This window comes from Panthera tigris, chromosome A1, assembly GCF_018350195.1.
Source record: "Panthera tigris isolate Pti1 chromosome A1, P.tigris_Pti1_mat1.1, whole genome shotgun sequence".
In the NCBI taxonomy this organism is placed as follows: Eukaryota; Metazoa; Chordata; class Mammalia; order Carnivora; family Felidae; genus Panthera; species Panthera tigris.
Genome location: NC_056660.1, coordinates 124,699,749 through 124,714,873, shown reverse-complemented (window position 1 = coordinate 124,714,873; position 15,125 = coordinate 124,699,749). Strand labels below are relative to the sequence as shown.

The 15,125-nt window shown below is 38.0% G+C and overlaps 1 protein-coding gene and 1 non-coding gene across 2 annotated transcripts; both read right to left on the bottom strand.

Moving 5' to 3' along the window:
- Window positions 1-2,551: 2,551 nt before the first annotated feature.
- On the bottom strand, window positions 2,552-3,464 carry LOC102966921 (palmitoyl-protein thioesterase ABHD10, mitochondrial-like). Its single transcript, XM_042987134.1, has one exon. The coding sequence runs from the start codon at window positions 3,462-3,464 to the stop codon at window positions 2,613-2,615; it is 852 nt and encodes a 283-aa protein (XP_042843068.1). The 3' UTR covers window positions 2,552-2,612.
- Window positions 3,465-13,977: 10,513 nt separating this feature from the next.
- On the bottom strand, window positions 13,978-14,114 carry LOC122232361. The gene has a single exon (XR_006209729.1). It is a non-coding gene; the product is annotated as a small nucleolar RNA SNORA42/SNORA80 family (small nucleolar RNA).
- Window positions 14,115-15,125: the final 1,011 nt, after the last annotated feature.

Below are 15,125 nucleotides of genomic sequence, written 5' to 3'. Positions count from 1 at the left end.
TTAGAAAAAAACTACATAATTTTCTTTAAAGTTAATACTAATATGGAATTCAAACCCATTCATATGATAATTTACATCATTCAAGTTTATGGCTGTAATTGAGAATCTTACATTATTTGATCTAAGGATAATCAAAATGAATACGGCTACGGTCAGTTCAAAGTGGGTTTTCATCTCATGCAACACCAAAACCAAATTGGGTAATTTAATATTGCCTAATGTGATATTCAGTATTCATGGAGTACTCACAGTTTCCTCAGATGAAGTTAATATTCTCTTTAAAGGAGAAACATAAATAAAGAAACCACCACGGATGCTATTGCATATCAGTTTTAACATCTGGAAATTCTTACCATATGTGAACTGCTTTTCATTGATTGATTGATTGATTGATTGATTCTATAATCATTTGTAGAGTGCCTATTAGGCACTGTGTCAGGCTCTGAGAATACTACAAATGAAAACAAAACAAGAGGGGCACCTGGGTGGCTCAGGTGGTTGACCATCTGACTTTGTCTCAGGTCAAGATCTCATGGTTCATGAGTTTGAGCCCTGTGTCAGGCTCTGTGCAGACAGAGCCTGTCTCAGAGCCTGGAAGCTTACTTTGGATTCTGTGTCTCCCTCTCTCTCTGCCCCTCCTCCACTCATGCTCTGTCTCTCTTTCTCTCTCTGTCTCTCTCTCTCAGAAATAAATAGCCATTAAAAAAAATTTAAAAAGAAAACAAAACAAGAAATGTTTGGTCCCTTACTGATTACTTGGCTGGCAAAGAAATGGGGAAAGAGATCTATAGAAATGACTCAGCAATTAAAATGATGAAATAGTGCAAAACATGCTATGATTGAGGTAAATCTAGGGTGAGGGGAGCAAATGGAAAGGAGGGGTGAGATTTAGGAAAACTTCCTAGAGCAACTGAATCTGAAAAATAGTAAGAGTCAGGCAAAGGGAGATAGCAAGGACATTCCAGACAGAGATGGGCAGGAAATGCAAAGATCTTTTTGCAGAAGGGAGAAGGAACATCCTGTGGTCCCAGAATTGCAAGGGGTTTAGTATGATTGAAGATTTGAATGAGAGATGGAGAGTGGTAAGAGATGAGGCTAGAGAGGTAAGTAGATACCATATCATAAAAGGCCTGTAGGCAATTGTGATGAGTTAAGTAATAGTTCCCTGGAATTCATGTCAACCTGGAATCTCAGAATGCTGGGTCTTTGCAGATGTTAAGGATCTTAAGAGATGGAATCATCCTGGATATAGGGTAGGCTCTATATCCCGTGACTGTTTTCATTATAAGAAGGCGGGGTGGGGGACTCAGAGAGACACATGAAAAGGAGGCCATGAGAAGATGGAGGCAAAGTTTGGAGTGATGCAGTTCAAGCCAAGGAGGGTCAGAGATTGCCAGGAGTCACCAGATTCTAGAAAAAAGTAAGGAAGGATTCTTCCCTAGAGATTTCAGAGGGAGCATGGTCCTGCTAACATCTTCAAGCCTCCAGAACTGTGAAAAGTAAACTTCAAGCCTCCAGAACTGTGAAAAGTAAACTTCTGTTGTTTTAAGCCACCAAATTTGTGGTAAATTTTTTAATAGTCATATTCTGATGTTTTGAACTTTATTTATGCCTCAGACATTTTTTCCAATCATTTAAGATTTACTTCAGTAAACATTGTCCTGTATTTTGTGGATAGCATTTTAAAATCAGAAGCAATTTTACAAATTTCCATATATGACCGATGACAAACAAAGGACAAAAAATTCAAGCTTTATTAACAATTCTAAGTAGAAGAGAACACAATTAAGAGCTTCCCTGGTTAACATAAGCATTTAGCAAATAAATTATCTCGAATGAAAAAGTAGGAAATCTTTTAATAAAAAAAAAAAAAAAAATCAACACGCAACATGGATAGACCTAGAGGGTACTAGGTCAAGTGAAGTAAGTTAGACAAGTAAGTAAGTAAGTAAGTAAGACAAATAAGTAAGAAAGACAATACGGTATTATTGCACTTATATGTGGAACCTAAAAAGCAAAACAAACAACAAACAAAGCAGAAACAGACCCATAAATTCAGAGAACAAACTGGTGGCTGTCAGAGGGGAGAGGGTGGGGGGATGGGCAAAAATAGATGAAAGGGACTGGGAGACACAGGTTTCCAGGTACAGAATGAGTAGGTCACGGGACAAAAGGTACAGCAGAGGGAATAGTCGGTGGCACTCTAATAGTGCTGCATGGTGACAGGTGGCAGCTACATCTGTGGTGAGCATAGCATAACATATAGAGCTGTCCAACCACTATGTTGTATCCCTGAAACTATTATAACACTGTGTCAACTCTACTTCAATTAAAAGAAATCAAGGATTGAAGGAAGAAAATTTTCCAGATGGCAGCTTATACTTTCGTCACAATTTGTATCACTTATATTATACATCGTTAAATAAATACTCATGTTATATTTACAAAATAGAGAGATAAGAGGAAAAAACCCAAGTATCAGGGTCTTTCATTTGTTGTCCTTCTTCCAATTTTCTGGATCCATTAGTTGATACACCAACTAAAAATGTGATTCTAGTTAACTACAGTTGAAAGCTTAGTGTAATAGTGTAAACAAGAAGTTGAATGTCCGATTATTCCTTCATTCTGTGATCACTGTGTTTTCGGAGGATGACATCTACATCTTTGCTGACTACTCGGTCGGCAACCTGTATGGATGTATGCCAAGGTATGATGTCATCTTTCATGCCGTGGAGCAATCGTATAGGGCAGTTCACAGGAATAGGGCTATGTAACAAGCAGTGGTGTTCAGCTTCTTTAATGAAACCGTACTGAATGTCAAAAACTCCTTTTTCACTGTATTTTGATGGCATGGTCCACACACCTTTCATCTCTATTTCCTTTTTCACCTCAACAGGGAGCTGATTAAACTGTGTCACTAGGTCATCTACAGCTGTAGCTATACCAACAAAAGCAATGACCTTTTGTGGCCTTGCGATTGCAGCATGAAGCATTAGCCATTGACCAAGGCTAGATCCAACAAGTATCTGTGGTCCTTCAGCTAAGTCATCAGTTACAGAAAGAACATCTTTTCTCCATTTTTCCACTGTGCATTCTTGTAAGTTACCATCCGAATTTCCAACTCCTGATGAACCAAACCTTATATAGGCATGACCTAGAGATTTGCAAAACTCTCCAATCGCCAAAGCTTTTGTACCATTCATGTTAGAAATATAGCCAGGGATGAAGATAATTCCCAGACTTTTGCCTTTTAGCTTCTTATAAGCCAAGTTTGGAAGGTCTGGTCGACTAAGAAAAGAGACTGATGACTTTGGTCTGCAAGCTGGGACCCACCGTGGCGTCCACTCCGACTTCCTTGCAAGTAACGCGCTGAGGCCATGGTGGAAGCCTAAGAAGACAGCCTCTCTGCCCCACCTCTGATGAGGTACCCAAGAGCCCAGGGCAGCCATGCCTGCCCCCACCATCTTCCCAGAGGCCCTTCAAATTAGTGGTAATTTTGTACAGAAGCCCTGGGAAACTAAGATGGTCATATTAAGTTTGAACTGATATATAGATATCTACAAGTCAGATGTCAGTCTTGACATATCCTATGAAAAGATTTAAGTAAAAAAGTGACATTATAAAATTGGTACTTTATTTTTTTAATTTTTTTAACGTTTATTCATTTTTGAGAAATAGAAACAGAGCATGAGCAGGGAAGGCACAGAGAGAGAGGAAGACACAGAATCCAAAGCAGGCTCCAGGCTCCGAGCTATCAGCATAGAGCCCAACACAGGGATTGAACCCACAAACTGTGAGATTATGATCTGAGCCAAAGTCAGATGCCTGACTGACTGAGCCACCCAGGCACCCCTCAAATTGGTACTTTAAAAAGGTCACTCTGGCTGCAGCATAGAGGACTGATGAGAAGAAAGAGAGTGAATGTAGGGACACATTGGAAAGATCTAGAAAAGGGTGACTTAAATGAGAGAAGGAAATGAAGAGAAGTGGTTAGATTTGTGAAATATTAGACAGGTAGAACTGATAGAACTTGATCACTCTTTTTTTATTTTTTCACTCTTTTTAAATTAATTAATTCATTAATTAATTGGTTTTAAGTAAGCTCTACACCCAACATACAGCTTGAACTCAAGACCTTAAAATCAGGAGTTGCATGCTCTACTACTGAACCAGCCAGACACCCTAGTGATGACTCTTTCTTAGATGTGAATATTTGTGAAGAGTGAAAATTCAAGAACTGACACTCGACATATAGTCTAGCTTTCCCACAGCTCCTTCAAAGAGAGTCTGTTTCCATCTACAGATCTAGCTAAGGTAGAGGACATGAACAGACATGTTTGCACCCCTTGACTCAGCTAAGTTGAGGCAGTCTGATTCTCTCTGGCTATGAACCATGATATTCAGGGCATTCAGAGAAATGTTGCTGTGGGCTTAGCCTGGAAGGTCACACTGGGTTAGAGTTGCAGGGGCATTAGTAACCCATAGATTAGCAGAAAAATCTAGTCATGGAAGGAGGAAATAGATAAAAGTCAAGAAAAGCTATTCAGATGAGCTTGGGAGACTGAGTTTCCTTTGGGGTCTGGTTGTTTTTTCTTTTCTTTGTAATTAATCTGTACACTCAACATGGGGCTTGAATTCATGACCCCCTATCAAGAGCTGCTTGCTCTACCAACTGAGCCAGCCAGGTGCCCCTGTTTAAATTTCTTATAATTGCCTTTTATGGGGCACGTGGCTCAGTCATTATAGCATGTGACTCTTGTCTCAAGGTCGTAAGTCCAAGCCCCATGTAGAACTGACCTAAAAAAATAGATATGGCACAAGAACAAATACTCAGATCAATGGAATAGAATAGAGAACCCAGAAATGGACCCACAAACGTATGGGCAACTAATCTTTGACAAAGCAGGAAAGAATATCCAATGGAATAAAGACAGTCTCTTCAGCAAGTGGTGCTGGGAGAACTGGACACTTACATGCAGAAAAATCAACCTGGACCACTTTCTTTTTTTTTCTTTTTAATTTTTTTTTTTAACGTTTATTTATTTTTGAGACAGAGAGAGACAGAGCATTAATGGGGGAGGGTCAGAGATAGAGGGAGACACAGAATCTGAAACAGGCTCCAGGCTCTGAGCCGTCAGCACAGAGCCCGACGCGGGGCTTGAACTCACAGACTGCAAGATCATGACCTGAGCCGAAGTCGGACGCTTAACCGACTGAGCCACCCAGGCACCCCATCCTGGACCACTTTCTTACACCATACACAAAAATAAACTCAAAGTGGATGAAAGACCTCAATGTAAGACAGGAAGCCATCACAATCCTCGAGGAGAAAGCAGGCAAAAACCTCTTTGACCTTGGCCACAGCAACTTCTTACTCAACATGTCTCTGGAGGCAAGGGAAACAAAAGCAAAAATGAACTACTGGGACCTTATCAACATAAAAAGCTTTGGCACAGCGAAGAAAACAATCAGCAAAACTAAAAGGCAACTGACAGAATGGGAAAAGATATTTGCAAATGACATATCAGATAAAGGGTTAGTATCCAAAATCTATAAAGAACTTATCAAACTCAACACCCAAAAAACAAATAATCCAGTGAAGAAATGGGCAAAAGACATGAATAGACACTTCTCCAAAGAAGACATCCAGATGGCCAACCGACACATGAAAAAATGCTCAACATCACTCATCATCAGGGAAATACAAATCAAAACCACAATGAGATACCACCTTACACCTGTCAGAATGGCTAACAGTAACAATTCAGGCAACAACAGTTGTTGGCAAGGATGCGGAGAAAGGATCTCTTTTGTGTTGTTGGTGGCAATGCAAGCTGGTGCAGCCACTCTGGAAAACAGTATGGAGGTTTCTCAAAAACTAAAAATAGAACTACCTTATGACCCAGCAATTGCACTACTAGGCATTTATCCACAGGATACAGGTGTGCTGTTTTGAAGGGACATGTGCACCCCCATGTTCATAGCAGCACTATCAACAATAGCCAAAGTATGGAAAGAGCCCAAATGTCCATCGATGGATGAATGGATAAAGAAAATGTGGTATATATATATACACTGGATTATTACTCGGCAATCAAAAAAAATGAAATCTTGCCATTTGCAACTATGTGGATGGAATTGGAGGGTAGTATGCTAAGTGAAATTAGTCAGAGAAAGACAAAAATCATATGACTTCACTCATATGAGGACTTTAAGAGACAAAACAGATGAAAGGAAGGGAAACAAAAATAATATAAAAACAGGGAGGGGGACAAAACAAAAGAGACTCCTAAATATGGAGAACAAACTGAGGGTTGCTGGAGGGGTTGTGGAAGGGGGGATGGGCTAAATGGATAAGGGGCAGGGGCACCTGGGTGGCTCAGTCGGTTAAGCGTCCGACTTCAGCTCAGGTCATGATCTCACGGTCCGTGAGGACTGTGAGTTCTAGCCCCGCGTCGGGCTCTGTGCTGACAGCTCAGAGCCTGGAGCCTGTTTCAGATTCTGTGTCTCCCTCTCTCTGACCCTCCCCTGTTCATGCTCTGTTTCTCTCTGTCTCAAAAATAAATGTTAAAAAAAATTTTTTTTTAAATGGGTAAGGGGCAGTAAGGAATCTACTGAAATCATTGCTTCACTATATACTAATTTGGATGTAAATTTTAAAAAATAAAAGATAAAGTTAAATTAAAAAAAAGATAGATGCCTGGGTGGCTTAGTAGGTTGAGCATCCAAGCCTTGATTTCAGCTCAGGTCATGATCTTGTGGTTTGTGGGATTGGGCCCCAAGTCAGACTCCACGCTGACAGCACAGAGCCTGATTGAGATTCTCTCTCTCTCCCTCTATCTCTGTCCCTACCCCTCTCATGTGCCCTCTCTTTCTCAAGATAAATAAACTTAAAATATATATATATGTAATTGCCTTTTATGAGATTATCCTTAAACATATGATAAATCATCTTTTATTCAATGGCTTTTCTGTTTTGCAGTCACACTGTCTCATGCTATCATTTTAAGCCAAATTTCTGGCTTAAATAATTGGATAGGTAGCAGTACTATGCATCAAAAGGGAAGTAGTGGATGAAAAACAAGTTCTGAAGAAAAAGTATGAGTTTAGATTTTGACACTTTGCCTTTGTTGTGCCAATACAATATTTAGGCAAGTCCAGTGTGGACACAGAAGATTTTATGGGAATCAAGTCTTTTGGACCAGAGTTCAGCTCCAGAAGCTATTGCCCTGTGAACATTAATTGATGCTATTTTCTTCCAGGGTAAGAGGGAAAAGAGAATGAAAACAGTGAGAAGTTTGACATTGACGGTCTTCTCTGTTTCAGAAAGAAAAAGCAAACTGCAGAGAAGAATAAGAATGAATAGTCAAAGGAGTAAAAGAATCAGGAGAAGGTGGAGGGAGGACGATCTGAGTCAAGAAAGGAAAGTACTTCAAGGAGGTCAAGAGCATCAGATGCTGTGGTGAGTCCACTGGTTTTTAGCAAGGAAGAAGCCACTTCTGACTTTGGCACGAGATTTGGAGAAGTAATGAGGGCAGAGGATAGAGTGTGGGTAGAAACCATAGATTATGTTTCAGTGGGCTGACTGTAATGGAAAGAAAAGACATGGAGATAACTAAAAGGGAATATTTGTCTGTTTAACCTAGATGGGAGACACTTGAGCCTGTTTACAGAGTAGGGAAGAAAATAATTTGATAGAATTTAAAGACACTTGAGAAACATTCATTGATCAGTTAAGGTTTCTAGGAATGGGGGAGAGATAGATGCAGTACTTAGTTGAATAATTACCTTCTTTCACTGTGGTGAGAGGGGACATGGTAAAAAAAAGGAAGCAAGAATGCAAATAAATTTGTAGGTTGACTAGAGAAGTAAAAAATGGAGGAATTTTTTCCTGAAGAGTTCTAACTTGCCTCTGTGTAGTAAAATGAAACACCAGAGATTAAATTTGTGTTAACTGGAAAAATAGAACAGTAAGGTAATTTGGAATTATACATTACTTAAGAAACTACCTCTCATCCTAGCCTTACTCTAAATGTGAAACAGGTGTACTTGGAATCACTTAAGAAGTGACTCATAGAAGGGAAAATCAGAAGGATAAATAAAATCTAATGCTGGTTGTTTGCAAAGATAAATAATGTACAAACCCCATAGGTAATAAATACACAGACACGGATGCACACACATACATGTATGTATATACACATGCCATTTTAGGTTTGAAAAAGGTGCTATGAGAAAAGTCAAAAGAATTATACCAGAATGGTTTGCACATTCCATGGTAATAAAGTGAAAATTTAGAAATTTTTCTAGCAATATATAAATGACTGAAAGTTTTTTAAAACCTGAAATACCAATATGATTGAAAATATTAGGGAAGGCAGGACCAGCCTGCCTTTCCTATATGAGCTTCATTTCAGTGTAACTAAATAGTTGATAAGGAAAGATTCTTTTTTGTTGAGGAATTTCAGCTAACAAAGACAGAAACAATAGTAGAAAAAAAAACCACCATTTTTGCAAATCCTAATGAAAACAGTGGCTCTAAAGATTTTTTTTTTTAACATTTAAATACAAGTGAGTTAACATATAATGTAATAATGATTTCAGGGATAGAATTTAGTGATTCATCACTTATATATAACACCCAGTGCTCATCCTAACAAGTGCCCTCCTTAATGCCCATCACCCATTTAGCCCATCTCCCAACCCAACATCATGCTAGCAACCCTCGGTTTGTTCTCTTTAAGAGTCTCTTATGCTTTGTCTCCCTCTCTGCTTTTATCTTATTTTTGTTTCCCTCCCCCCTATCTTCTTCTGTTTTGTTTCTTAAATTCCACATGAGTGAAATCATATGATATTTATCTTTCTGTGACAGACTTATTTCACTAAGCATGATATACCCTAGTTCCATCCACATTGTTGCAAGTGGCAAGATTTCTTTCCTTTTGATTGCTGAGTAATATTCAGCACTTCTTTATCCATTTGTCAGTCAATGGACTTTTGGGCTTTTTCCATACTTCAGCTATTGTCAGTGGTGCTACTATAAACATTGGGGTTCATGTGCTCCTTCGAATCATCACTCTTGTATCCTTTGGATAAATACCTAGTAGTGCAATTGCTGGGTTGTAGGGTGGTTCTATTTTTAATGTTTTGAGGAACTTCCATACTGCTTTCCAGAGTGGGTGCACCAGTTTGCATTCCTACCATCAGTGCAAAAGAGAGCCTTTTTCTCCGGATGCTCACCAACATCTGTTGTTGCCTGAGTTGTTACTGTTAGCCATTCTGACAGGTGTGAGGTGGTATCTCGTCATGGTTTTGATTTGTATTTCCCTGATGATCAGTGATGTTGAGCATCTTTTCATGTGTCTGTTAGCCATCTGGATGTCTTCTTTGGAAAAGTGTCTATTCATGTCTTTTGCCCATTTCTTCACTGAATTAGGAATATTTATTAATGGCTGCTAAAACTATTAGGTGAAAGGCTGATGGTGAACTGTATAATGAATGGACTAGGCTGATACTAACCTGAATTCAATCATCAATCTCAATATCACTATAAGTGGGACAATCAGACCTTAAGGGCGATCATGACGTGGTGCAATATGAAGTATACCATATGATCTATGAAGAATCCTTAACAAAAAAAGTTATTTAACTTAAATACATTCAAGACTTTATCTAATTTTCAGTCTCCCAAAAATAAACAAACAAATAAACAAAGAAGAGAGAAATTAATGAAGTAACCTTACAAGGAAATGATCAACCAAATCCAGAGCTAGAATATGCTGTAGGACAAGCAACCTGATTTTCCAACAAATAAATGGCATGGGGAGGGCAGGGTAGGAGGAGATAAGAAAGAACTTTCATAAATTAGAGAGAATCAAGAGGCAGAACAACAAAAATGCAATGCACTAGATGTTGTTTGGATTCTGATTCAAACCAATAGGAAAAGGATATTTTTTAAACAATCAGGAATTTTTTTTAGGTGTGATGAGGTGGCTGTGTTGAAAACACCTTATCTGTTAGAGATACATGGTGAACTACTTACAGATGAAATTATATGAAATCTGAGATTTGCTTTAAAATATTCCAGCAAAATAAAAGTGGAAAGATAGATGAAACAAGAATGGAAGAGTCTTGTGATAATTGTCAAAGCTAGGTGGTAGGTACATAGCTTCATTATACTATTTTCTCTACTTGAAATTTTTTATAATAAAATCATTTTCTTTTTTTTTAAGTTTTTTAAAGTTTTTTTTTTAAATGTTTTTGAGAGACGCAGCATGAGCAGGGAAGGGGCAGAGAGAGGGAGACACAGAATCTGAAGCAGGCTCCAGGCTCTAAGCTGTCAGCACAGAGCCTGCTGACACAGGGCTTAAACTCATATACTGTGAGATCATGACCTGAGCTGAACCAATGTTGGACGCTTAACCACCCAGGCGCCCCTATAATAAAATTGGTTTCAAATAATGAAAAAAGCAACAAGTCTGGTCAAGTTACAGCTAAATTCCCTCTAACATTCAAATTACAGATAATTCCTATGTTTACCAAACTATTCCAGAATATATAAAAATATGAAACTCTTCACAATAGTTTTATAAATCCAGCATAGTCATACAAAGACAAAAAAGCAGAACAATAGAGTAATTTCATTTATACAGGTTCAAAAATTTTAAATAACATGCTAGTGAATCAAATCCAACAAGGCAATTTTTAAAAATATGACATAATGGAACAAATGAAAAGATTTTCTCAGTAGATAATGTGTCATCAAATGCCACATTTCCTAAAATTATTTTGTAAATTTAATTCCATACAATTTTTTTCTTTTATTTGGATCCTAAAATTTGTATGGAAGAATAAACATAAGGTAATAGACAAGAAAAGCATTAAAAGAGAAAAGGAACAACAGTGTGGAAAAACTTGCCTACTTAATATTGGAATACATGATAAAGCTAATATAAAATTAAATCCAGGGGCACCTGGATGGCTCAGTTGGTTAAATGTTTAACTCTTGATTTTGGCTCAGGTCATGATTTCATGGTTTGTGGGACTGAACCTGCTGTTAGGCTCTGAGCAGACAGCACAGAGCCTGCTTGGTATTCTCTCTCTCCCTTTCTCTCTGCTCCTCTCTCTCTGTCTCTCAAAATAAAGAAATAGGGGTGCCTGGGTGGCTCAGTGGGTTAAGCATCCGACTTCAGCTCAGGTCATGATCTCACGGCTGGTGAGTTCAAGCCCTGCATTGGGCTCTGTGCTGAAAGCTCAGAGCCTGGAGCCTGCTTTGGATTCTGTCTGTCTCTCTCTCTCTCCCTCTCTCTCTCTCTTTGCCCCTCCCCGCTTGTGCTCTGTCTCTCTCTCTGTCTCAAAAATAAATAAACATTTAAAAAATGTTTTTAAAAATAAAGAAATAAACATTAAAAAAAGAAATAGGTACAGTGTAAGTTAAAATTTGATACATAACAAAGGTGATAATTCAAATCACTGAGGAAAGGCTGAATTATTTAATAGTGTTGGTGCAATTGGGGAGAAACTCAAATGAATCCTGTATTTTATAATATTTCAGAAAATGAATTCTGGTTGGATTAAAGACATAATTGTAAACAATAAAATTTTGTAAGAAAATGTCGGACTTTACATGAGCCATCAAAGTGCATGAGGAACTTTAATCAAGCTTGGAAACCCAAAAACAGCAACAGAAAAGGTAAACATACCAAATTTAAAAACTTTTTATAGCAAGAAGATAGTATAAATAAATGAAAACATAACAATTTGGAAACACTTATAGAATATCATAAACCCCAATAACCAACAAGTGTTCTGATTCATTGATAGTGAAATGCAAATTAAAGCAACAACATATCACTTTTTGCTCATGTGATTGGCAAAACATTAAATAATCAGTAGTGTCCATTCCTTATGGGAATTAGTAGAAAATGTTTCACCCATTGTTGGATAAACATGAATTTCACATTTTGGAAAACAATTTAGTAATATCTATCTTATCAAGTTGATTCAGAAAAAGAAAATTAAGTAGTGAGATTAGGTGAGTAGGAAACTATTGAACTTACTTTATGAAATAACATATAACATTAATACCTAAACTTAATAAGAACAGATTAGTTTCCTATTGCTGCCATAATAAATTACCACAAACTTAGTAGCTCAGAACAACCAAATCTATTATCTAATAATTCCACAGGTCCCAAATCTACAATGAGTCTCATGGAATAAATCAAGGTGTTGGCAGGGGCTATGTTCTTTCTGGAGGCTGCAGAGGGGAATTCATGATATGGTGTCATAAACTGAGGAGTGTGACCACTTCAGTTCAGTATACATGGTGTCACACAAATATAAATACCTCATTCTTTGACATAGCAATCCCACTGTCAGTAATTTTTTTTTAACAGAAACAAATGCATTATTGTAGAAGGATACATGAACAAGAATGTTTATTGAAGCATTTTTTTTTGTAATAGCAAAAATTAGGACTTGACTTGTACATCCATTGACAGAATGGTCAGATAAATTACAGTCTGCCCATATACTGAAATATTATGCAGTTATTGAGAAAATCAGTTAGACTTATATATACGGACCTGGAAATATTGTCCATGAAATATTAAGTGAAAAAATGCAACTTGCAAAGTAATGGGCATTATCCCATTGTTAAAAAAATATTTGTAAATAAGGAGAAGAACAAAATTCCAACATATGAATATTTCTGTGTCATTGTCTAGTAGGAGGAGAGAGATTATATCAGTTTTATGAAAGGGAGAAAGCTAAATATAAAATAACAATAAACTAGGTATCAGTCTGCTAACTAGACAACTAAAAGGGAACTTGCAGATCTCTAAGTGAGAGGGTGGGATGAATCTGGTTCTCCAATTGTTGAAAAAAACTGCAAGCCTTATTCAGTCGCTGCCAGGGGCCTACGGTGGTAGCGGCAGGAGTGAAGAAGCATTCCAGATGATGGGGGTCCATTAGCAAACTGGAAACAAACAAGGATCCTAACAGAAAACCAGAAAGCCTAGTTACAATCCCACCATCACAATAAAGCAGGGAAGAGGCTGGAGCTAAGAGACAAAGGCTTACTACCTAGCACCATATGTTTACACATAATTGTGTGGAAAAGAAAAAAAAAAAAACTTTAAATGATCCAAATCAACCAGTTACCTCAGAGGTAAGAAGATCATGAGAACTTTCAAACAGGAAAAGAATAAAAACTCCCATGTAGCATTTGATGGATTACAATGTGTGTGTACTATTTATGTAATAATTTTTAAAACCCCACATAACTAATGAAGCATAAAAATAAAAAGTTAAAATTAGAAGTAGAAATATCCAGGATGCCTGGGTGGCTCAGTTGGTTGAATGTCTGACTTCAGCTCAGGTCATGATCTCACTGTTGGGAAGTTCGAGTCCTGCGTTGGACTCTGTGCTGACAGCTTAGAGCCTGTAGCCTGCTTCAGATTCTGTGTCTCCCTCTCTCTCTGCCCCTCCCCTGCTCACACTCTGTCTCTGTCTCTCTCAAAAATAAATAAACATTAAAGTTTTTTTAGGGGTACCTGGGTGGCTCATTGGTTGGGTGACCAACTTCAGCTAAGATCATGATCTCTTGGTGCATGAATTCGAGCCCCACCACAGCTCAGAGCATGGAGCCTGCTTTGGATTCAGTCCCTGTCTCTCTCTCTCTCTCTCTCTGCCCCTCCCCTACTTGTTCTTTCTCTCTCTCTCTCTCTCTCTCTCTCTCTCTCAAAAATAAATAAACATTAAAAAAATTTAAAAAAAAATTTAAAGTAGAAATATTCACCCTGAGGTGTGCCCTGGGGAGAGGATAGCTCTGTCACTGTGTAGTAGTAGATGCCTGAGCTGTAGTGCCCTTGGATCTGAGAGGTAGCTGCTCAGGGAACCAGTTTGCACTGTTAAATATACAGCTAAATGTATGTATTGGCTTTGAAATTTTTTTTTTTAATTTTTATTTTTTTACAATGTACAGCCCCCTTCAGTGCCCACAGCCCACTAGTGAGGAAGCTGGGCAGTGGTTCAGGGCTGCATGCTTCTCTGGCACAGGTGTACTCTGAGAGGCCCACAGAGAAGGGCCCACCATCAATCCATCACTGTGTGCTTGCATTGGCTTTTTAAGCCATTTTGACAATTGTGACAACTTCTTGATGATTGTTGAATCTGGATGCTGGGCACATGGTGGTTCATTTTAATGTTCACTTTAATTTTCTGTAGGTTGGTGTTTTTTCACAATACTGGAGAAAAAAACACTCTGATATAATCACAGTTTAGTTTTTAACCACTGCCATGAAAAGAAGAAAATACATGTATTTTTCCTAACTCCAAGAGGATCTGACAGTTCCTTAATGTTCATTTGAATTAATTATGGTAAGATCAGTTACAATGTTGATGAAGAAATCCAAACTGAACTTCCTGTAACAAACAATAAGGAAATAAAATTTCTCAAAACAAACAAGTAAAACAAGCATCATCGTCTCAAAATTAAGGGTAATATAAAACAGTAAACCGTTGTAGTTAAAAATCAAGATGTAACTGTTGAACTTCTTAAATACACCCTAGCCAGGAATCAATTTCATCATGATAAGAAACATCATCTGTCAAGAAAGGACCTTTATCCCAACCTGGCTAATGTTCACATTTTTAGTGTCCTTAACACATCTGATTGGTTAATGAAGCCCATATTTGATCTTTATCTCTGCAGCAAGCTCCAATGCCCAGCTCAGAGTTTTGAAACTGTAAAATGTCTGTGTCAACATCTCATCTGCCCAAGATTCCTATTATTGAAACATATGGCACCTCTATTACAATCTGGAATTCAGTTTGATCTAGGCTGAATCAGAGATTTGGGCTTATATATAAATTTTTCTGTTTTCTCTGCTCTAGGTCTGTAACTTTGAGAAACCAAGAGTAGGAAGGCTTGGAAGAGATTTATACTATGTGAGGGCAGTTGCCCTCTCTTAAGTATTCCACATAGCCCCTGCAAGATCATCAGGAGGCTGGAGGCAGTGGGGTTTAGTGTCAATAATATGTATCAACATTCTTATCAAACTCCAAAGCCATCTCTACTTGGGTATAGAAGGCAGACTTTTTTAGCTGTGAAATTCCCCAGG

Coding starts and splice junctions, on each gene's coding strand:
- LOC102966921 (XM_042987134.1), bottom strand. CDS start 3,464: ATGGTGGGGGCAGGCATGGCTGCCCTGGGCTCTTGGGTACCTCATCAG.